The sequence below is a fragment of the Monoraphidium neglectum genome (assembly GCF_000611645.1).
Source record: "Monoraphidium neglectum strain SAG 48.87 unplaced genomic scaffold scaffold00231, whole genome shotgun sequence".
Taxonomy (NCBI): Eukaryota; Viridiplantae; Chlorophyta; class Chlorophyceae; order Sphaeropleales; family Selenastraceae; genus Monoraphidium; species Monoraphidium neglectum.
This window is the reverse complement of record NW_014013397.1, coordinates 13,200-34,601: the sequence shown is the minus strand read 5'-3', so window position 1 is coordinate 34,601 and position 21,402 is coordinate 13,200. Positions and strand designations below refer to the sequence as shown.

At 62.5% G+C, this 21,402-nt stretch overlaps 5 protein-coding genes across 5 annotated transcripts; 2 read left to right on the top strand and 3 right to left on the bottom strand.

Moving 5' to 3' along the window:
• Nucleotides 1-983: 983 nt before the first annotated feature.
• MNEG_2129 (hypothetical protein) lies at nucleotides 984-2,402 on the top strand (the record flags this gene model as incomplete). The annotated part of the gene is made up of 1 exon (XM_014049399.1): nucleotides 984-2,402. One exon carries the CDS (start codon nucleotides 984-986, stop codon nucleotides 2,400-2,402), a length of 1,419 nt encoding a protein of 472 aa, XP_013904853.1.
• Nucleotides 2,403-4,413: 2,011 nt separating this feature from the next.
• MNEG_2128 (hypothetical protein) lies at nucleotides 4,414-4,773 on the bottom strand (the record flags this gene model as incomplete). Its single annotated transcript, XM_014049398.1, has 1 exon — nucleotides 4,414-4,773. One exon carries the CDS (start codon nucleotides 4,771-4,773, stop codon nucleotides 4,414-4,416), a length of 360 nt encoding a protein of 119 aa, XP_013904852.1.
• Nucleotides 4,774-5,070: 297 nt separating this feature from the next.
• MNEG_2127 (hypothetical protein) lies at nucleotides 5,071-10,416 on the bottom strand (the record flags this gene model as incomplete). Its single annotated transcript, XM_014049397.1, has 13 exons — nucleotides 5,071-5,184; nucleotides 5,513-5,570; nucleotides 5,818-5,933; nucleotides 6,183-6,351; nucleotides 6,578-6,666; nucleotides 6,979-7,202; nucleotides 7,538-7,664; nucleotides 8,008-8,094; nucleotides 8,355-8,446; nucleotides 8,736-8,859; nucleotides 9,041-9,161; nucleotides 9,559-9,704; nucleotides 10,039-10,416. The coding sequence occupies 13 exons, from the start codon at nucleotides 10,414-10,416 to the stop codon at nucleotides 5,071-5,073; spliced, it is 1,845 nt and encodes a 614-aa protein (XP_013904851.1).
• A 2,992-nt stretch (nucleotides 10,417-13,408) lies between these two features.
• Nucleotides 13,409-17,639, bottom strand: MNEG_2126 (hypothetical protein; the record flags this gene model as incomplete). Its single annotated transcript, XM_014049396.1, has 12 exons — nucleotides 13,409-13,549; nucleotides 13,767-13,826; nucleotides 13,997-14,122; nucleotides 14,330-14,479; nucleotides 14,834-14,944; nucleotides 15,410-15,520; nucleotides 15,863-15,988; nucleotides 16,161-16,313; nucleotides 16,547-16,717; nucleotides 16,946-17,032; nucleotides 17,267-17,379; nucleotides 17,543-17,639. The coding sequence occupies 12 exons, from the start codon at nucleotides 17,637-17,639 to the stop codon at nucleotides 13,409-13,411; spliced, it is 1,446 nt and encodes a 481-aa protein (XP_013904850.1).
• A 1,300-nt stretch (nucleotides 17,640-18,939) lies between these two features.
• On the top strand, nucleotides 18,940-19,983 carry MNEG_2125 (hypothetical protein; the record flags this gene model as incomplete). Its single annotated transcript, XM_014049395.1, has 3 exons — nucleotides 18,940-19,594; nucleotides 19,783-19,879; nucleotides 19,956-19,983. The coding sequence occupies 3 exons, from the start codon at nucleotides 18,940-18,942 to the stop codon at nucleotides 19,981-19,983; spliced, it is 780 nt and encodes a 259-aa protein (XP_013904849.1).
• Nucleotides 19,984-21,402: the final 1,419 nt, after the last annotated feature.

Sequence of the window (21,402 nt, the reverse complement as noted above, 5' to 3'; positions counted from 1 at the left end):
CACGCACACACGCACGCAGGCACGCAAGCACGCTTGCACGCGCGCGCGCGCGCACGCACGCGCGCACACACACACACACACACACACACACACACACACACGTGATCTCTCCCCACCTGCCTACAGGATCCCGAGTACCGTCTCACGGGTTGTATTGCTCCCAAAGCTGACGTCTACGCTCTGGGAGTCACCATGCTGATGCTGCTGACGGGGCGCAGCAGCCCAGCAGGGGTGGTCGCTGATGCCACAAGCGTTGTCCAGGCAGCCAACTGTATGAGACCTGATGCGGCGGCATTCGACAAGCTGATCGACAGCTCAGCTGGCGCGTGGCCACGTGATCAAGCCCTGAGATACAGGCTGCTGGCTTGCAAGTGCTGCCAGGAGCACCGCTACGTACGCCCCGAACTGACAACAGTGCTGACAGAGATGGGAGAACTGGCGGCGCTCGCTGCCAAAGCACCTCAAGCTGAATCGGCACAGCTGAGCGCCACCAGCGCTGACCAAGGAGCCCGGCGCCCTGTAGAGGAGCAGCTGGAAATCGACAAGCTCTTTGTGTGCCCGATAACTACGGTGAGCAGGTGCTTTTGAAGGGGGCGAAGGGGATTCTGTAGGGGAGTCAAGGCTGCAAGGTCCCACCTGCATGTTTGCTGTAGGGTATGTGCCTGCGTTCTTTGTGAAGTTGTCTACGCAACGCATCGTAAAAAAATGTAATAGCTGGCCAATCATTGTTGGCTTGCAGGACTGCGTACCATGTTGCCACTGCTTTGAAGCTGTTGAGGGCAAACCAAGTTCAGGCGTGCATGCTGACTGTCCACGTCACCCTGAACACGTGCTTGCACCTGCGCAGGAGCCAATGACTGACCCGGTGGTGGCTGCAGACGGCCACACACGAGCGCACCGCCATTGTCTCATGGCTGGCATCGCATAACACGTCGCCGCTGACAAATGAAGTACTTGCCACCAAGGTGTTGGTGCCAAACCTCATGGTCAGGGCCGCCGTCAAGGAGTGGGCTGACCGCAAGCGGGCAGCTGCACAACAGGCCTCTGAAGTGCCGGCGCCGCAAACGCCGCCCCCGCGGGCGGCGGCGGCGGCCACAGCCGCCGCTGCCTCGACCGCACAGGCCCCTGCTGCGACGCCGCCGGCGGCAGCGGCGCTGGCCTTGCTGCGCAGCGGCGACCCTCAGCGTGCTGCTGAGGGTGCGAGGATGATGGCCCTGCTAGCCTGTGGTGATGGCCGCGAGGGGGTTGCCACGGAGCCCGGCGCCCTCGAAGCCATAGTCGACGCGCTCTGCAGCCCTGTGACGGTTGAGGCTGCTGCGACGGCCTTGTCGGGGCTGCGCGTGGATGGCACTGTGCTGCAGCAAGTCGCTGCAATACCCGGCATACTTCCGCGGCTGGCACTGGCAATCAGCTGCACCAGCACAACACGCGGCGCTGCCTGGGCGCTGGGTTGGATTGCCACGGCTGGCCCTGAAGTGCGGCACCAGGCTGTGTCCACACCTGGCATGCTGCCTGCCCTCGCGGCGGCGGCGTGCCGGGACCCCACAGGCATGGCGGTGTGGGCGTTGCACAAACTGACAGCGTTTGATGAGGCAAACGTGATCCTGAAGGTCAGGGCAGCCAGCGGCATCCCATCTGCGCTGGCTGCGGCACTGCGCAGCGGCGTCGCGTACGCAGCCATGGTGCTTTCTAAGTTGGTTCAGCGCCCCGGCGAGCTGCGGAGCGACGCCTGGAAGGATGCAGGCGTAATACCGGCCCTGGTGGCAGCGCTTGGTCATCCAAACGACGACACCGAGTACTTGGCGGTTCGTGCGCTCGTCTCTGTTGCATGGCGCGGCGCGTCATATCGGGAGCAGATTGGGGCAGCGCCTGGCATCCTGCCTGCGTTGGCTACCCTCCTGCCCAACCCAAGGGTGGCAGAAGCATGCGCGTCGACCATCAGCTACCTAGCCAAAGACGGGGATCGTATCTCACAAGCTCTTGCCACAACTCCTGGCATGCTTGCGGGACTTGTGGCGGCAGCGGGCAGGGAGGAGAGCGCCGGGTGGGCTGTGAGGGCGATTGCAGCAATAGCAGCCAGCAAGGCCGCCGCAGGGCACATAGCACGCACACCTGGCGCGCTGGCCATGCTGGCGGCGTTGATCCCTGACAGGATCGGAAACAGGTCTCGCAAAGCCGTTACGGCTGTCAAGCGGCTGGCGGGCTGTGATGATGTCACTGTGGTCCGCATGGTGATGGGAACCGAAGGCATGATGCAAGCCCTGGTGTCGGTGCTGGGCAGGCCTTCCATATCGGCCTCTGCTGCGAAGACGTTGATGATGATGGCTGAGGCTGGGGAGGACTGTGCTGATCAGGTCATGGCTGCCCATGCTGCGCTGCGTTCGACGCCAGCACGCACTTGATGAGCGCTTTCGGCTTGTTCAAGCGGGCGCTGTGAGCTGGTGCACGAGGACAGCTTGGATAGGCTGGCCTGCTAGAAGCAGAATTGCCTGCGATCCCAGTGTCTGCATTGGTGCTGTTGGGCTTTGCAGCTGGATCACTTGCAGCAGTAGTTGCCGGCAGCGTGCGTGCGATCATATGCAGAGCGTTGTACGTACACGCATGCTGCCGCTTTTGTTCTATGGACTTGTTTTGCTTGCTGCTAGCCAAGCAAAGGAGGGGCTGATGCACGCATGATTTGAACATTATGATTACTATCGTGCCTTGCACAGACATTGGGGTGAGTGGGGTGAGCCTGCTGTTTAGTACTGACACCAATGATAACCATAGTATATATGAATACAGGTTTTCATCCCAGACCCCTTGTTTCATCCCAAGAAACCTGAGCACTGAGGGCAAACCTGACCAAACCCATTGGCGACTGGTGATGGCAAGGGGTGGCCCCTGGCTAAGGCCCCTTCGGCTCCCGGCAGCTGCCCCTGTTATTGATGGCAGCTTCTGAAATCGCTGTATACAGACCTGTAATAATGCATATTCCTATAAGCATGTATGGCAAGAACCACCCACCCTCCCTCCACCCACAAGCTCCACCCACTCGCTTCGCACCCCGCCGCTCAAGAGCGATTGCTGCAAACGGCGCCCAAAAAGGTGGGGCGAGAGGAGACTACAGCCACCCCCAGCCAACCCCAGCTGCTCCCAGCCCAAACCCCTGCATAGCCCCCACACATCTACTTCGACCTCCGGCGTCCCACCCCTTGCGCTGCAGAGCCTTGTGTCAACCGCATGTTTGACCCCATGAGCCATTCAAATCGCTCGTCATACCCCTCAACACAACATGCGTGCGGCATCACAGACTTCCAATTCACGATGCATATACCGGTACACGAGCTGTGAAAGCATGTTCTAATGCAGGTAGTGCACTGCTTTGGGCTGCAGTCGAGGGTTGGGCTGGGGCACTGTCTATGTATATCTGGGTGGGCCGTGAATGAATCATCTAGACCAGGCATGATAATTGCCAATTCAACGACGTGGCAGCGGCAGCGCACTCTTGGGCAGCGCCCCACCTGCTGACAGTAATAGGCTTTAACAGGAGACATGCAAGCTTGGCGCACAGCACGACATGATGCCGATTGCAAGCACGGGGCGCCGATGCGGACGTCGTGGATGCCGCAGCTGCAGCGCTTGTAAACAGCGCGCTGGCTCGCTTGAGTTTGCGTTTCGGCGCACACCACCCTCAGGCGCGCGCGTGTGTGCATGCGCTGCCTGCTGCGCACGCCCTGCTGGCCCCTGGATGATGCTCACAAGCCTCATGCTTACGCGTCAGTCAATCTTGTGCGCTCTGCTGGTATCGTGCATGTGCTTATGCTGGCAGGGTTGCGCTGCTACCTTTGTTGCGCAGATTGCCATTCTGTCATTGTCACAATGAATGTCAAGGCTGTATTGGGAGATGACAGCAATCACACCAGGCAACACAACCACCAGCAAGAATGCAGTCGTACACAAAAACAAATAACATATGGGGGTGGCATCCTGTTGCCGCCCAGGAGGCCCAGGAGGGAGCCCTGAACAGCACACACTCGCGCAGTCAGGGGGGATGGCAGTAAGGGGGACTGTCATGTGGTGGGGCCGCCCCAGCGTGCGGCACGCTGCCCCAGGCATGATGCTGGTCCAAGGCCATGTGGTCGGTCAAACGACGCGCCGGCTGGTGGCGCGCCCCATCGCCATCCGGCCGCAGGTGCGCATGGTGCATGCTCGCCACCATGGATGCAGGTCGGCGCGGCGCATTGATGGCACTCCAGCAGACACTTGCGCTCCGTCACAGCCACACTGCACGGGCTTCACTCCGTATGTCTCGAAGGGCCTAATCTACCTACCGTTAAACGAAACACACCACGCTCCAGGAAACAACCCTCGTTTTCACTGGCGTGCGCGCGACATCCACCAAAGCTGGCACAACTAACCGCCGCTGACTCATCACAGCTCGTCCTGCTCGGGCCAGCGGTACTTCTCATCTTCCTGCCATCGGTCAGGGTCCACGTCACCCTCCGCTGACTCTTTGACTGCCGCCGCCGCCTCTTCAGCTTCCAAGATCCCGTCGCTGCTGACCACAGTGCTCGCGCCGCCGACACTGCCGTCAAACGCCGCTGCCGCCGCCGCCGCGACCGCGGCGCCCGCGACGCTGCCCGCGCTCGCTGCGTCCGGCGGCGGCGCGCGGCGGAGAACTGAGCTGTCGGGCGCGGCTGCGCCGGCACCGGCGGTACGGGGGGTCGCGGCTGAGAGGATGGTCTTGCTGCTGCTGCCGGCGCCCATGCGGCTGTGGCTGATGTGGCGCATGAGCTCGGCCTCACTCAAGAAGCCGGAGCGGTTGCTAGGCGGGCAGGAGCCGGGTAGGTATATTTGGGAAGGCGGGGAGCGGGCAGGACGCGGGTTAGGAACAAATGTGGAGTTGTTGATCCCGCAAAAGTGGGAGGAGGCTCGGCCAGGGGTGCGTTGTCACAAGGGCGGCCAGGCCTTCAGCAGGGCGGCGGGCGGCCGGGGGCCGCTCGAAAGCCACATGTGTCCCCCCCTGCTTTGCTCGCCCTGGGCGCCACCCTGCAACATCCTTGAGACAAGCGGCCATCACAATTTGACTCACGCGTCGAATATGTCAAATAGGAAGTTGACATTTGCTGCTGTGATGGCACGGTTGCCCAGGGTGCTGGTGACGACATCGCGGAAGCGCCGGCGGTCGATCGGGCCGTCAACCTGGCGGTTTGAGGGATGGGTACGCGTGTTGAGGCTGCGGTGAGGGTGCTATAAATGTGTGTAACAGAGAGAGTGCGTGTGCGCGTGCACGTGCGTGCGTGCGTGTGTGCTTTGCGTGCGTGCGTGTGTGCTTTGCGTGCGTGCGTGTGTGTGTGTGTGTGTGTCAAAGAGAGAATTGAATGCAGGCTCAAAATTGCCAGTGCCTAAAATTGGTCGTGCAGGAGATATGTGTTAGAGGAGGAAGGGAGCGTGGAGAGGGATAACGAGAAGGGAGTAGGGAAGTGCACGGGCCGCATCGAGGAGGCGGATATCACAGTAAGGCGCGCACCTTGCGGAGGGCGTCGATGATGTCATCCAGGTCGTCAATGTGCTGCACCAGCAGGACCCTTTTGGGTGGGGGTAGGGGGGTGGAGGCAGCAGCCGTGCGGCGCCGGTTATGTGGGCCGCATCGTCACAGGCCACAGGGCAAAGGCAGCGAACGGGGCAATGCAGGCCCGCGCCTCCGGCTGGTGTGCCGCATTGTGGAGGGGAGGGGGGTGCGAGAGGGCTGCCAGCAACGGCCAATTAGTAACATTGATTGGTGTTGTCAGCACGCCATGTGACGGTGCGTGACAACACCGGTCGTATACCCACCTGAGCATCTTCTGCTCGAACAGCTCGTGCTGAGTCATCTTGCGCCAGTGCCTGAAGTAGATCCAGCGTCCCAGGGGGTACGACAGTGTCGCGATCACAATGCTGGCCGCCACCACCTGTTGGGGGGGGGGCACACAAGTGTGTGTGTGTGTGTGTGTGTGTGTAAGGGGACATGCAGGAATGCAGGTGGCACACGGGAGATGGGGCAGAACAGCATTCAGGCCAGTGGCACCGGCATGCCGGAACACACTTGTACATGAGCTGAGAACCTCCACCAACACACACACACACACACACTCTCTCTCTCTCTCACACACATACACACACACACACTCACAGCCACACACAAACACACATGCACACACCATGTAGAAGTGCTTCATGCTCTCCTCCGGCAGCCCGCTGTGCAGGTTCATCCCGAAGAACGCCGGCAGTATGGTGGTGGCCATGACTGATATGTTGATCATGGACAGCCACAGGTTGACCAGGATGATGTGGTTGCGACTGCTGTCCAGCTGCATGTGCCACACCTCCCTGTTTGGGGGGGGGGGAGGTCGGATTGGGAGGAACGAGGAACCCTGTGCAGCGCAGAACGATCTCACCCGGGCGGTGTGGCGTGATGCTGACGCAAGTTCTTCAAGCAAGCTCGTGGTACAAATTCTCGGCGCAAGCTGGTGGCGTGGGCGCGATACTGTTCAATAGATGCAGACGTCAACAGACACAAGATCGGGGGAGATCAGATCCTGTCAGGCCAGATAACCTGGTGTTGTCGAGGTTCTCCTCGGCCTCCAGCAGGCTGCCCTCCAGTGACCTAATCTCCCTCTCATAAGACTCCAGCATGTCGCTCACCTGTGAAAATTGGGTTCTTTTAGTTGGAGAAACCAACTCAGGCAACATGACGTGCAGGTCAGGCATTGGCAGCTGCATGGCTGGCAGCCTCGCCGTGCGCGTTCCCAGTGTGCAGACAAGCGCACAGTCCCTGACGCCACATCCAGTCAGGGCCGCCGTTGGCCCGTCGTTGCCGCAACACCGCATGCCTGCAGGCGGCGGCCGACCCGCCCTCCTCGAGATTGCACCAACCCTCACAAAAGCGGATGACGGCCTGCAAGAACAGGAACAGGTGTGTCGTCTGACCCAAACCGCCGTGCCAGTATTGCTCACCGTTCGGAGGTACGCAGAGCTCATCTGGCTATGCGGCGCCCCGTGGCCATGCCCGCCGCCGCCGTGCCTGTCGTGCCCGCCGTGCCCGCCGTGGCGCCCGTGCCCGCTGCCGCCGCTGGCCGAGTGCTTCTTGGTGTGCGCGGTGACGGCGCCGGTGCCGGGCGGGTGGTTGGCCTCGTAAACCTCGTTCAGGAATGACGCCGTGGGGGCCGGCTTGAGGACGCCTGTGATTTCAGGGTTTTGCAACAGGCAGAGGGAATGGGTGCTGCTCATTGGTGTTGTGTGCCCTGAGGAGCGGCAGCGAGGCCGATTGAAGTGGGCTACAGGGTCCCTGGTTGAGAGGCTGCTGGGTTTTTGTTAAGGGTCAGCCAGGATGGGAGATGGGAATAGGCGGCACGCCCGCATGGCTTGACAGCGCCAGGCGGCTGGTGGCGGCCCTGCTGACGGTCGAGCCGTGAGAGTCAACGCACAGTGGTGCTCGTTTGACCACACCTTTTGAAACCCCTTAAAGTCCCTCAAGATTGAGGGTAGGATCGCGCCTCGACAAATGCGCGCCCACCTGTCTCTGGGCAGGCGCTGTACTGGACCTGCGGCGCGGCCGCCGGCTGCTGCGCCCAGATGGCCTGCTGCAGCTGGCGCTGCCATGTGAGGCACAGCTCCTGCAGGTGCTCCTCGTCCTCACTCATCTGAATGGAGGTGGGGGACCGTGGCGTTGTTTTAGTTGGACGTGATGCAGAGTGGGGTGAGGGTGCACTTGGGGGCGGCGGGGAGGGGAGGGACGGGTCAGACAGGGCGCCGTCGTGCCCTCGATTACACGTGGTACCCAAAAAAGCGAGGCGCGCTCCTCCAGCATGTAGTCGCCCCTCCCCCTGGGGCCCCTTTCATGGTCAGCACGCTTCAACCCACCTCCACCCCGACGTGCAAACCAGAACGTACACACGCGTGCTCACGCGTGCGTGTAAGCACACGCACACCTCTAACACGCACGCATGCTAGTGCACTGCATGCAGGGAACCACTCACAACTCACCGCGACGAGGGCCTCGCAGGTCTCCCTGACGTCGTTCTTGATGGAGGTGAGGAACTTCTGAATAGGGATCAGCTGGTGGGCCTTGTCCTGGGAAATTGGTCGAATTGCATGGATGGTTGAATTGCGAAGGTCGCTGCTGTTAGTACACACAAAGAAACAGCGAATTTCTGCATCGACCTTGACCGATTGTGTAACGGTGGGTGCGAGTGCGCGCGCTACTTTACCGGGGTCACGATGTTATTTCAAACATACAACTCCCCACGTTTCAGACGGCGGCGGCCCGCGCTTGGAGTCTGGAGCAGCAGTGACCACCACAAATCTCGCCGGATGGTGGCTCCGCCCCCCACCGTGGCGTTGAAGGGCCTGCGGGGCTGCTTGATCTCGTCCCCTATGGACTCCATCATCCAATTGAGATGCTGGGTCTTGGTGTAGAAATACTCTGGCAATTGGGGTGCGGAGAGGTTGCGGTTGGGGAGTGATTGAGGTGCAACTGGGGTGCGGTTGGGCTGCGGTTGATTGGTCGAGCCAATAGTTTCGCTAAGGGGCCCGGCGCATAAGGACGGCTTGACATACACGGTGTTTGTGGTGTGCGCTGAACTGACTGGCATGATGTATGATCTGAGGCTGGGGTGGGGTAAGGCGAGGCCGTGGGTGCGGACGTATGATGTACAGTCAAGGGTCGCGTCATGGCACCAAAGGCGGTACAAGATCGCATCGCGCCGGCTCACCCACTGTGGCGTCGAGCAGCACCTCCAGGACCCGCAGCTCAAACGGGAGCGCCCCGGGGGCATCCGATGGCCCCGGAAAGTCCACGTCGCCGCCATTTGTGGGGGCTTCGGCCCGGCCCATGACCTGCAAGCCATGTTCGTGAACACACGGTCGTCACATGTCCCCGCGAAAGCGAATTCACGGCGCCGCGTCGGAGCTGGGGGGCTGGCCGCGCAAGCACGCCGCCTATCCTGCATGGTGTCGAGCCAATCCACCCTCCGCCCCCGCGTCGGCCGCTTGGCAGCCTTTCCGCCTGCCAGGTCACCTTGATGATCTCTGCCGCCAGCTGCTTGGCGTCCCTGTCCCGCCGGCCTATGATTAGCACAGCCTTGTCAGCGCTGATGATGGCCTGGGCCACCTCCGTCTTGAACAGGATCTTGTCCTCCCTGCCAGGGTTGAGGGTTTGCAGGAATACATGAAGGTTTGAAGTAATACATACCGCGCATGGTATGAGTTGACGCATGGTATGAGTTCATCATGGTTTGCAACAGAACAGTGGGGGTAGTGTGACGTACACGGTGCACGCAGCAAACTGGGCTGCGTCGGGGGCGCAGGGGCTGCCAGAGCTCACAGGAGCGGCCGAGGGGCACCAGGGTCACTGGGAAGCGCACTTGCTTGGGATGCAGCCCACAGGATGCGTGAGCCCACAACAGCTACCGCTACGCGGCACGACTGCGAAATCCCTCGGCACGCCTGCCGGCTCCATATGAGATATGCACACGCGCGCTCACCCACCCACGCACGCGCGTGCGTACGTGCCCGTGCCCGTGCCCGTGCCCGCACCTGACCGCGATGGTGGCGCGCTGCGGCGCCGCGAGGCGCGATATCGGCGCGAAGAGCACCACATCACGCGGGTGCAGCTCCAGCTGCGACGCGGTGCGGGGCCGCCGCGACTCCCGCGCCACCCCGTTGGGGAAGCACTCGATCACCTAGTGAGCGCGTGCCAGGTTATGTTGGTGTGAGTGTTTGTGTGTGCGTGCATGGGTGCGTGTGCACGCATGTGCTGGTGAGTCAGTGGGAGTGATGTGCTGGGTCAGCTGCTGGGCTGCACGGCTACGATCAGGCGCTACGCCGGTTTGACGCACAAGCGCCGTCGCGGGGCGCCGCACAAGGGTGCCTGCAAGCCTTGCGCCCCGCGCGCCGCTGCAAGCGCCCGAGACGTGCGTGGCGCAGGTCATGCCGGGTACAGTCGGCTGCGTGCGCAACGCTAGCCGTGCCGCTGTGCAAGCCGGCAGCTCCAGGATGTGGGGCGGCGTCGCCCACCTGGAACGTCGGCTCTTGCCGCCGGAACCGCATGCGCGCCGCCCACGCCGCCTGGCCGTGCTCCAAGCCCTCTGCCAGCAGCCCAGCGTCAGCCGCGCCCGCGCCGTTGACGGCGGCTGCGAGGGCCCCGCTGCTGCCGCCCCCGCCAAGGCCCCGCAAGGCAGCTGTGATCACGCTGCCGATGCCCTCTGACGCACCGCCACTGCTGCCGCTGCTGCTGCTGCCGCCTTTGCTGATATATGAGCCGCTCAGGAACCCGCGGCGCCCCAGGTCGCCCCAGGGCGCCGATGCGGCATCAGACGCGGGCGTGCAGCGCTGCCGGCGACGCTGCGTTGGCTGTGCCGACGGCACAGCCGAGACGCCTGCGATGTAATACATGCCGGATTATATGTCGCGATATCCGTTTGATATGCTGCGAGCAGGTCGAATTGGTGTCGGCGAGCGCACCTTGTGCCAGACTGCATGTTCCCGCGAGGGCTCCGCTCAAACCATGATGATGGCGCTGTTGCAGCAAGAGGGAAAGCCTCCAGATCTGTCTCCCTTGGGCCATATTGTAGCCGGGTTAGCATGCAATCTCGCTAGATCCCTAGGCAAGCTGCCTATGCCACTTGAAACCGGCGCAAAACATAGATGTCGGTGTTTTGAGTGTGTTGTCACAGCCCGTGCAGCGCGCTCCTCGGCGCCCGCGGCGGCACACATCGTGTACTTGTACGGGTGAGTGGGTGACGGCAACGCTATGGAATGGCAAGGCACGTGATACCTGTTGGGCGAAGCAGTAAATATCAAGAGTTCCATTGGACTTGCGATAGGGGCTTGGGCTCCGGGAGCAGGGGTGAGGCAAGTCGAGCAAGGGAGACCCTTTTTATACATGTTGACAAGGTCAACATGCCCATTCCTGCTAGGCTGGTATGGTTGCCATGGTCGGACACGAGCCAGCCACCGCCAGTCCTCTGCAAACACCAGGTAAGGGCGTAAGGGTGTGTTGCCTTTTCAGGAAGGCAGTGTTCATGGACACTGCGGCCGCACGCACATAGCAGAGTACGGTACGCTCAGCTCGAGCAGGAGATTGCCGCACAGGCGCGACAGCAAGGCGCCAGGGCAAGCCACCAGCAGCAGGGTGAAGTATGTATCCTTGTCTGCTCTTTCTGCTGCAGACAACAAACATACAGTGCAAGGCCCACTTGGAGAGGGCAGGCGACACTTGAACACCAGAGCCTCAGCCGGTGTTGATTTTATCAGCTCATGCGCGCAGCTTGAGGACTTTGACGGCGCCACTTACAGCTGGAAGTCACATATACAGTACTCGCCTCCATCGCCAAAACGCAAGCCCTACTCATCGCAAGCGCTCAGTCGCACGTCACGGCAGATCAGATTCTTTCGTGCCATTCAATTCGTTTCATGTATCGAACGTGGAGCTCTGTACAAGCCCTCAATCACTCGGAGCGTCTCGCGTTCCGATTCGCATCGCCGCATCCGTCGCATCGGCCGCGCTCCCGCCTGGCGCGAGTCGCGGCAGCTGGCGGCGGCGGTAGAAAGTACACGGTCGAGCTCCTGCTGCCCAATGGCAAGGTCGCGTCCTTTGAGGCCAGCGCAGGTATGTGCGAAGCGGGTCCAATGCCCTGCCTGCCGCCGCTCGCCCCTCGGCACCAGGGCTTGCAACACTCCGCGCCCACCACGGCGCCTGCCCAACCATCACACCCCCCACATCCGCGGCCGCAGCCTTTGACGCCCTGCCTCCTCCTGCTGACTTCCTATCACCTACCCCTGCATGCCGATCTCAACCCCAATCGTGCCTTGTGCCGATGCAGACGGCCCAACCCTATATGAGGCCGCCTGCTACGCTGGTATATCGCTCCCGGCCAGCTGCCGCCAGGGCTCGTGCTCCGCGTGCTGCGCAAAAGTCGTGTCAGGTGAGGGCGTGCAACCAGAGCACCCCTGGGGCGCCTCGCCCCAGCGCGACGCCAGGCTCAGGGTCGGTTTGCGCACAGCTGTCTCACTGGGAGGGGGGGGGGGGCACTGGTCAATATGGTGGGAGACAGCAAGCCCCCCCTGAGGAATCGTAAACGTCGTGCGAGCAACCGGCATGCTGCATGCCCGAAATTCAGCATCGTCATGCCATGCCACCTGTCCAAGGACCTGAGGCTACTCAGGGCCTGCTGCTGCTGGTACGCACCACAAACCAATCCGTTCGCACTGCCCACCAGTTCGCCTACACTAGCCTCCCTGCTGCTGCACCCCTCGTGTGTAACTTCCTCCCAGGCCGCGTGAGCTGCAAGGGGCCCACCTGCGTCCCCAAGTCGCTGGCCCGGCAGGGTTACATGACTCTGTGCACCTGCCGGCCCGCGTCTAACGTCACCATTGCGACGCACCAGGCAAGCCCTGGGCCCGAAGCAAGGCTGACGGCGCGCGGCGCCTCTTGCTCGAGAACGCCGGGATTTCTGCACGCGAGAGCCCCGGCCGTCAATTTAGGCAAGCACACTGCAGCAAAGCAGGGACGATCAGCAAACCAAATTGCAAACGTGCACCCTGGCCCTCGCCCCGCGCCTGTCGCAGGGCCGCGTCGTGCGGGAAGCCAACCAGAAGGAGGCACCCAAGGTCAAGTGGTGATGACATCATAATTATGGGGTCGTGTGTTGTCCACAATGCACAGTTGGAGCATGCATGCGGACGGCTGCCTCCAACTTTTGATTTGCAGCAGGCCAACAATCAATATGCCAACTGATCTGACGATAACACGCAGTCAACAGATTCGAAACGTGCCTTTGAGTTGACCCCAATTGAAGCATTTGCTGGGCCTGGCACGATGTGTATGAACTGGTCCAAAACCCGTCCTTCTGAGATGTTGGTGTGCGGCCACTGAACAATGGCTGATCATCAGCCTGCACTCCATACCCGTTGCGTACCATGTCCGCCTGCATGGCCGCCCATCCAACGGAAAATAGTCAAACAAGGCTCCAATCAAGTGAAGGAGGTGCCCCAGATTGCGCTCCCTGTCACTACACATGCCTCCTCCTCCCACCTGTTCGCAATACTTTTACCGGTAGTTCTAGGCCAGACTCTCAATTTGTCCCTGCACGATCCAGTGTAATCAGACCGTCACATAACCTTACACGTGTGGTCACTGGCCACACAACGCCACGCTGCCAGACACGTACGGTAACAGGGCGGCAAGGCGACAGCACAATTTGGAAGCGCAGCGCTACTGAGGTAGGCCCTCGCCCACGGCTGCGAACGCAAGCAGGAAGTGAATAAAACGGACACCAGACCATACGTGCGAAGAAGCATAGGGGATGTAACTGCTGCTTGTGACCAGACAAACACACATACGCTCTGCATGCCATCTTACGCTCGAGAAAAGCCGTCAGTCTGGTCAGTGTCGCCAGAGCTTGAGCACCCTGTCCTTGCCGCCCGACGCCACGCCGCCGGCTGTCGGGCTCCAGTCGACCGTAAACACCTCGTCCGCGTGGCCAGGCAGGTCCACCAGCAGCTTCTTTGTGCGCACGTCCCACACCTGGGGAGGTTTAGTGGGGGTTGCGTCAGTCCTACAGTAAGATGGCAGGTGTCCAGGAGCGGGCCAGCGGCCGCGGGCAAGGAGGCGTGCTGCTGCCAGGAGGGGAGGCAATACTGAGTGGTAGGTCGTTTGGCGGGGCTGAAGCGGGTGGGCGCGGGTGGATAGGTGCGCAGTGGTGAGCTGTTTGAGCCGCACGCGCGCGGCGCGGCTGCCCCACCTTGAGGGTGCTGTCTTTGCTGCCGCTGACAAAGAGCCGGCTGTCGCTCGACCACGCGACCTGGAGGTGAAGCAAGGGTCAGGGTTTGCAGTCAGCAAAGGTGGGCAGGATGCACAACGACAAGCAAGCGGCTCATGGGACAGGAAGCGTTGGTGGCTGTCTGCTGCCAAATATTCCACACAGAAGAAAGCAAGCATGCGCGTGTGCGCAAGAGATGGACGGCCCCCCACCTGATAGACCGGCCCCACGTGGCCACGGAACGTGGCTAGGAAGGTCCCCTTTGCGCCGTCCCACAGCTTGATGCTCTTGTCGAAGCTGGCGCTGATCACCCAGCGGCCATCTGGGGAGAATGTCACCTGTTTCAGGAGGGGGGGGGGGAGGTTATAGAGGTCGAAAGCAGGAGTGCGCTTACAGATCAATTTTGGGAAACGGGCTACAAGGGTTGAAGCGCGAAGCACCCCGCCGCAGCATGGCGGCGCCCTCCACACAACGCATTCACCCTCACAAGCAGCTCACACTATAATCATCCGAACGCAGGCCCACCAACCCCATCAGGCCCCCACCTGGTTGATCAGCTGCACGTGCCCCGTCAGCCGCGCAAGGTGCGCCTTGCCCGCCGACGGCTGCCAGAGAAACATCGTGAAGTCGTCGCTGCCGCTGACGAGGCGCTCGGGGCGGCCACCCGTCGCCTCATCGTACCGCTTCTGCGCCGCCTGCGGGCGCGCCAGGCGGTGTTGAGAAGGGGGAGGGGGGTACGTGAGCAAAGCTTGAGAGGCGGTGCCGTTTGATGGGAGGGTGCCCAGAGGTGGCTGAGGATGCCGCGGAAGTGAGGGGGTGGTGTGAATCCTTGCAAATCCGACCGCTGCAGTCCCCGAGCGGGCCTCTGGTGGCCGGGTGGCACTCCCCTGCCTGCAACCCCTCTCCACGCCCGCCCCTCAACCCCCTTCTCCTGCCGTGGTGCACATGGCCGCTGCTCGAACCTCCTGATCTCTGCACCTCAAGCCCTCAGGTGACCCAGAGGCCTGCGATCTGAACAAAGTCCTAGACCGCCCAGCCGCGGCACCCACCGCCTTGGCCTCCTCGGGGTCATCAGGCGCTGCCCCCTTGTGGTCAAAGGGCCCAGTCCTGAGGGCGTACTCGCTGCTGAGGGCCAGGGTGTTGACCCAGTGGCCGTGCCCCTGCGGTGTGTGGGTGTGTGGGTGTGCGGGTGTGGGTATGCGGGTGTGGGTGTGTGGGTGTGGGTGTGTGGGTTTGCAGGTGTATGGAAAAGTGGGTGTGTGTGTGGAGCAGGAGCAGAGGGCTGTTGAAAGGATGGGTGAGGGAGAGGGCAGGGCGACAGGTCGGTGAAGCAGCTGGGTTAGTGGTGTGCAATACAGGTGTCTGGGTGGGGGGAGAAGATAGTGGTTGGTCCTCGATACAGTCACGAGTGGGCAGGTTGAGCCAGGTCCAAATTACAAGATGGCCAGCGCCTGAGTGTCACGCCCACCGTGCGTGGCCGGAGGGGGGCTTTGGAACTGGGCGCCGCCACGCCGGCACGGGACCGACTGCATGGCCGCGCGATTCCCCAGGCCTCACCCGCGCCCGCACCCATGCGCTTGATGCGGTGCGGTGCAGCGATTGCAGGCAGTCCCCCGCGAGCGCACCTTGAGGCAGCGGACCAGCTTCCCGTCAGCTGCATCCCAGCAGTTGATGGTGGTGTCGCGGCTCGCGGAGTAGATGAGCCCCTCGCCGCCCCACTTGACGGCTGTGATAACCTGCTCAGGGCGCGGGGCCCGCCGGAGCACGGATGCACGCATGCTGATGTGTGAAAAGACGTGGATTGTGCGCTTGCTCATCAACAGCACTGATGCGTGACCGCCTCTTGTATTGGCCCTCCTTCCTGGGCCCGCGAACACCCCTCTCCCAGCCGCTGCCCCATCAGATGGCTCATCCAGCGCCCCTGCTCCGGTCCCAGGCTCACCACCAGCTCAATGGCGCGCTCGCCACCCACCCCACGGCCTTGACACGCGCAGTCTCATGCGCCCACGCTCACCCAACCCACACGCCAACACCCAGCTCCTCGCCAATCCCCCCAAAAGCGTCACCGCGCCCCGCACCATGGTGTGGCTGCTCATCGTGAAGAGGCACCGCCGCGTCGCGGCGTCCCACACCCGCACGGTCATGTCCTTGCTGCCGCTCACAAACCGCCGGCTGGGCAGCGCCTTGTGCGCCGGCTCCCATGCCTGCCAAAGAGGGCGGCGGGGGTGGCGGCGGCGGCGATCAAAACTATGACAGCTCCTTTCTCAAGACCGCGCAGTTGGCTTGTGCGCCTGGCGCAGCCAGCTAAGCTTGGCTGCCTGCAAACCAGCAAGCAAGGCACCACTGCCCCAACCCCCGCCGGATAGCAGCCCCCACCAAGGATGTGATCCACTTCTTGTGGCCGCTGCAGCTGCCCAGCAGCTTCCCGTCCTTGGGGTCCCACAGCAGGATCGACCCGTCCATGTCGCCGCTGGCAATCATCTGGGCGTCGGGCGACCACGCCACCACGAGCACCCAGTTTCTGTGACCCTGGTGTGCGTGTGCAATTGGAGGGTCTTGAGTGAATGCCGTGCGCCTCCTTGGCTGTTGAGGGGATGCAAATGCGGAGAGCCCACCTCCTGCCGCCGTTCTCCCCCGCCAAATACATCCAAGCAGTCTCTGAAAACCAAGGCCCAACATTTTCCTTGACTGCATATGCACAGTACGTGCTCATCGACCGCCCCACAGACATGAACACCGTGGACCAGCCCAATGAGCCCCACCTTGCACTCGCACTGCGGCAGCTGCGTGTTGAGGTCCCACAGCCGCACCGTCGTGTCCCCGCTGCCGCTGGCCAGCCGCCGCCCATCCGGGCTGAAGTGCACCGCCAGCACCGCCTCGGAGTGGCCCGGCATGCTGGCGGTGCACCGCGCAACGGGGCGCACCCGGAAGACCTGCAGGGCGCAGCAAACGCGGGCGGTGGGCGGCGCGCCGGCTGCTGCCACGTGCTGCGTGTCGCGGCGCACGAAGCGGCGCGATCCGCATGCGAGGCGACGCGACACGGCTGCCCTTGTGCTGGGTTCACGACAGGCACGCCGCTGCCCTGACCACAAAGCCAATCAGAGGCAGGGGAACATCTCCTGTCCCCCAGGAGCCCCTTCTTGGGTCCAAGAGTCGCTCACCGCCTGGGGGAGGTATGTGATGCGCAGCGCCCGCTCCACCGACGCGCCAGCCTTCAAGAGGTGGGCGCCCAGCTCCCCGCTCAGCTCCTGCACGTGTGGCCGGCGGGATGGCGGCAACGGGTGGGGCGGCCGGTGCTTCGGGCCTCGGCGGCCGCCGCGCCGCGGCTGCGTAGGCCTTGCGCAGCCGCCCCCGCAGCTGCCGTCACGTCACTGGGCGCGGCGCTGCTTTCCAGGGACTGTGGCCGTGCTTAGCACGTTCCCAGAGCCCCTTGATTGGCGCCAGGTGCAGGCTCATCGTGTTTCATCCAACCATAGCCCCACCTGATCGTCCAGATAAAAAGAGTATGGCATCTTCTCATCATTCTGCAGCAGGCCGTTCAGCAACGTCTCCAGCTGCGCCGTCGTGACGCCCTGCGGCACGTCCAGCTGGGGCCCTGCCAGAGGCGACGTTCACATGCGGACGTCGCATGCAAAACAAAAGCGGGGCGCAAAGCTGCGCCGGAGGCGTGCGGCGGGGCGGCGCGGCGGCCAGGCGGCGGCGCAGCGGCGCAGCGGGCGGCAGTGGGGCGGCGAGGATGTAGCACGCGCGCGGTTCACCTGTGGTTTCCCCATCAGATGTATGAAATTGTATAATGACGTTTGCTGCCTCCGGGTCCAAGCGGGGCTGCTTTGCGGGGGGTTCCTCGTTCGCCATGATTGCTGCGACGCTTTCAAGCATCTATTAAAATGTAGCTTTTTGCATACCAGCTACAGGGTCTGACTGCAAGCGAGGTCGGGGGATGGTGCGCATGGCTTCGACACCCGGTGACACCGGCCGCCGCCGTGCTGTCATATGGTCGGCTTGGGCGCGCCCTCAATACAAAGTCCCACGGTTTTGAAACAACATCTGCCACAGATCAATGCTTTCGTGGCCAACAAAACCATCATCAAGACTGTGTACTGTAGCCCAGGCGCGGGCCGCGCATTTGCAAGAGACCGTTACTTCGCCGCTGCAGTGCTGTTGTGTCACATATTATAACCATTTTGCATCCATAATCATTTTACAGATAGAAGAATGCCCGTGGCAGCTGTCCGAACTTAGAGTACCAGGCGCATCATTCGACGCGGTCAAATGCACAGACCGGACTTGGCCAAAACGGTCCCGCTGCAACAGAAGCGCACGCATGCAGCGAACAACAAAGACGCTCCACCAACACGGAGGACTTGTTTCTTTCAGTCTCGAACGCCGGTTCGCAATTCACTTGGGCTGCGCTTGTAGTTTGCCGGTACCGTAAAGCGCCATAACTTGCCACCTTGGACTGTCGTGGTGGTTGCGAGCTGCTGCATCGCCACCATGGCCCCCGCGTGCGCCTTCGGAAAATAAGCATTCGAGCTAGCTGATGACTGTGCCTCAGCGTAGTTGCTGTTCAGTGACTATCCGGCCCATGGCTGAAGCCGCACTGCGAGGAACGTAGGCCCAAGAAGAATACGACCTTGCTCACGGCGCAATATAGTTGCGGATGCTTCCAAGGCCTTTCATGATTATACATGAGGGTTTCTCACCAGTCGATGTTGGCAAGTGACCTGCAGCGCTCGGTGGCGAACAAGGGTATCCAGCGCGCGCCTCCGCACATATTACATAACGGCAACATATTTGATTGATTGGGAGACTGCCCGTGTCCCAAGAGGAATCGTGCCCAAGGCTGTGACGAGCGTCGAGAGAGGGGCCAACAGGCCAGCTTCTGCGCTGAGCATCCTACACAGACATTTCAGTAATGCGTGCGGCTGCGGCCGTGGCCGCTGCAGCACTTCTGCTGCTGCTGGCCGCGGCGCCGCACCGGTGCACGTCGATGCCAGTCACAGTTGTTACAGCGCCGGTGGCGCCGCCCGCCGTGCTCCCTGTCAGCGCCGTGACTGCTGCGCCGCCTTGTGAATCCTGCAGCTTATCTTCCGCGGCAGCATGTGCCACGCAGGCGCTGTGCGGGGAACCCACCAGGGTTTGGCCGCGGCTTGCCATGGTGGTTGGCCTCTGGGACGACGAAGGCGACCGCACAAACTGCTCAGCCCCACCGCCCGCGCCGCCGCGGACGGCGGCAGCCCCTCCGCCCGCGCCGCCGCGGACGGCGGATGCGGCTGCGTTGATACGGGCCCACAACATCTGGAAGAACGAGCTTGTGCTCGGCGCCGTCCTGCCCCCAGCCTGGCGCGAAGCGCTGCCGCACGCCGCCCAGACGTGGCTCCGCAACTGCCTGCTGGCGGCCGCGATATGCGTACTGCCCGGTGCCGCCTGGATCGCCGCCCAAGCGCTCCGCGGCGCGCCCGGCGCCGGGCCCGGCGGGCTCTCGCTGCTGTCGCGGCCGAGCATCCACGCGCAGCTGCTCGCCAGCTTCCGCGCGATCCCCGGCGTCACGCTGCTGCCCACCGCCGTCGAGGCAGCGGCGGAGGCGGGGTGGACGCGGGCGTACGCCCGCGTGTCAGACGCGTCGTCACCGGCCGCTTACGTCATCTCGTTAGTCATCTACATGCTCGCCGTCGAGTACGGGGTGTACCTCGTCCACAGGACCATGCACAGCGTGCCTTGGCTGTACAAAAACGTCCACTGCGTGCACCACGCATTCAATAAGGAGCACACCATGTCGCCGTTTGCGGGCCTGGCGGTCCACTCTGCAGGTGAGCAGGGCGCCCTGTCGCACCCTGCGACAGGGGTTGTTAGGTGGATGCAAGCAGGAAGGGGACACTTTGCAGGGAAGGGGTAGGCTGACGCGTATTATGCAGGGGGTTACTTCAGCTTGGATGAGGTGGCTTTGGCTGGCCGGAGCGTAACGGACCCCTGTGCCCCGTCCCCCGCGTGTGCGCAGACGGCATCGCGCAGGCGTTGCCCTACGCGCTCATGCTGTGTGTCATCCCGATGCACTACATTACGTACGAGGTGCTCCTGGGTTTGTCATCCCTCTGGTGAGTGACGATTGTGCAGGTGTGGACAAGCAAACCACATTGATTGATATGTGACCGCTGACACGTGTTGCTGCAGGGGCATGAGCAGTGGCCGCAAAGCCTAGGGAAGTGAAGTGGATTGGCAGTCGCAGCGATAGTAAACTGCTTTGTGGCCGGCTGCGTGCCATGTGGCTTGAAATGCCGGCAATTGTGGCAGGGCCAAGATATGGCACCTGGCACCGTTACTGGCAAGGTGGGAACTCCTTCACGCATGCTGGGCCCCACCCCTTTCGGGCTGCCCAAAATTGCCAGTTGCATCTCTCTCTCGCGCGCTCTGGTGCACCAGGGCCGCCAACACGCACGACAACGTTCATGGCGGCGTGCCATATGTAATGGGGGCGGGGTACCACACGATCCACCACACAACTTACCGCCACAACTATGGTGCGCTGGGGTTGAGAGGGGCGGTGCAAGTGCCGTGTCACAACGTCATACTGCTAGGCGTGGCTGGGCGGAAGCCAGCGGGGGCGGCGCCTGGCGGGCAACTGTGCGGCGCTGGCGCGCCTGGCACCTGAGCGGACGCGGCAGGGCGCGCGGTGCCGTCAAAGGGTGCAGGGCCCACAGGTTGGTCGAGCTTCCCAGTCACTCCTCACATCCGCCCCCCCCCCTGTCGCTGCTGACCTTACCCAAACCATCCACCCGCTGAACAATCAATCATAATCATCAATCATAAATCGGCAGGCCAGTACCTGATTCTTATGGACTGGCTCCACGGCACCCTGGTGACCCCAGAAAGCTTTGCGGCCCACAAGGCAGCAGCCGGCCCCAGGAGGGCTGGCTGAGACGCGCCCACTCGCGGCGCCCTCGGCCGAGCCCCTCCCTCGGCCGCTCAGCTGCAGCCGCGGCACGCTGGAAGGAAGCTCTCCGCTTGGGCGGACCCCCAGGGAGCGGCAGCAGACGCCGGGTGCGGCAGCGACATGACGGGGGTCCCCGCAGATGGTTGTTGTGCGCTGGCATGCAGCGTGGCGCCAGTCCCGGCTTGTTCAGCGCGCAAGAGCCAGCCAGGGTCCTGGTGGGCCCGCAGACGGCCGGCGCGATGTGCAGCGCCAGGCCGGAGGCCGCGTTCTGGGATACGTCGTGCGTGTGTGTATGTGTGTGTTGCGGTGTCTGTATATGTGTTTAGGTCTTTCTGAGCGGTGAGGGGTGCATGGCCGAGCGGCAGAATGACAAAACAATTTGTTCTACGGTCTTTCTTTTCATCACATCAGAAAACGTCGCCCAATATCTGCAGCTTCCGCCGCGGCAGCCGGCGCCCATGGCATAGCCGCGCGGACAAGCCGTCCTGGTTTACAGGCCTGCAAGAATCTTTGGGCTGGCAGGTCCATGCCCGCGCCCCGGCTCTGCCGGCGCAAGCGGCAGGGTTACATTCATAGCAGGCCACTCTTCGTGGTGGCTTTGCAGCTGTTGAAGTTGCGATTGTGATTAGCCTGCCTGTCAAGCGGCCGCCAACCATTTTGAGCGGCTGCATCGCAGGCAGTTTGATC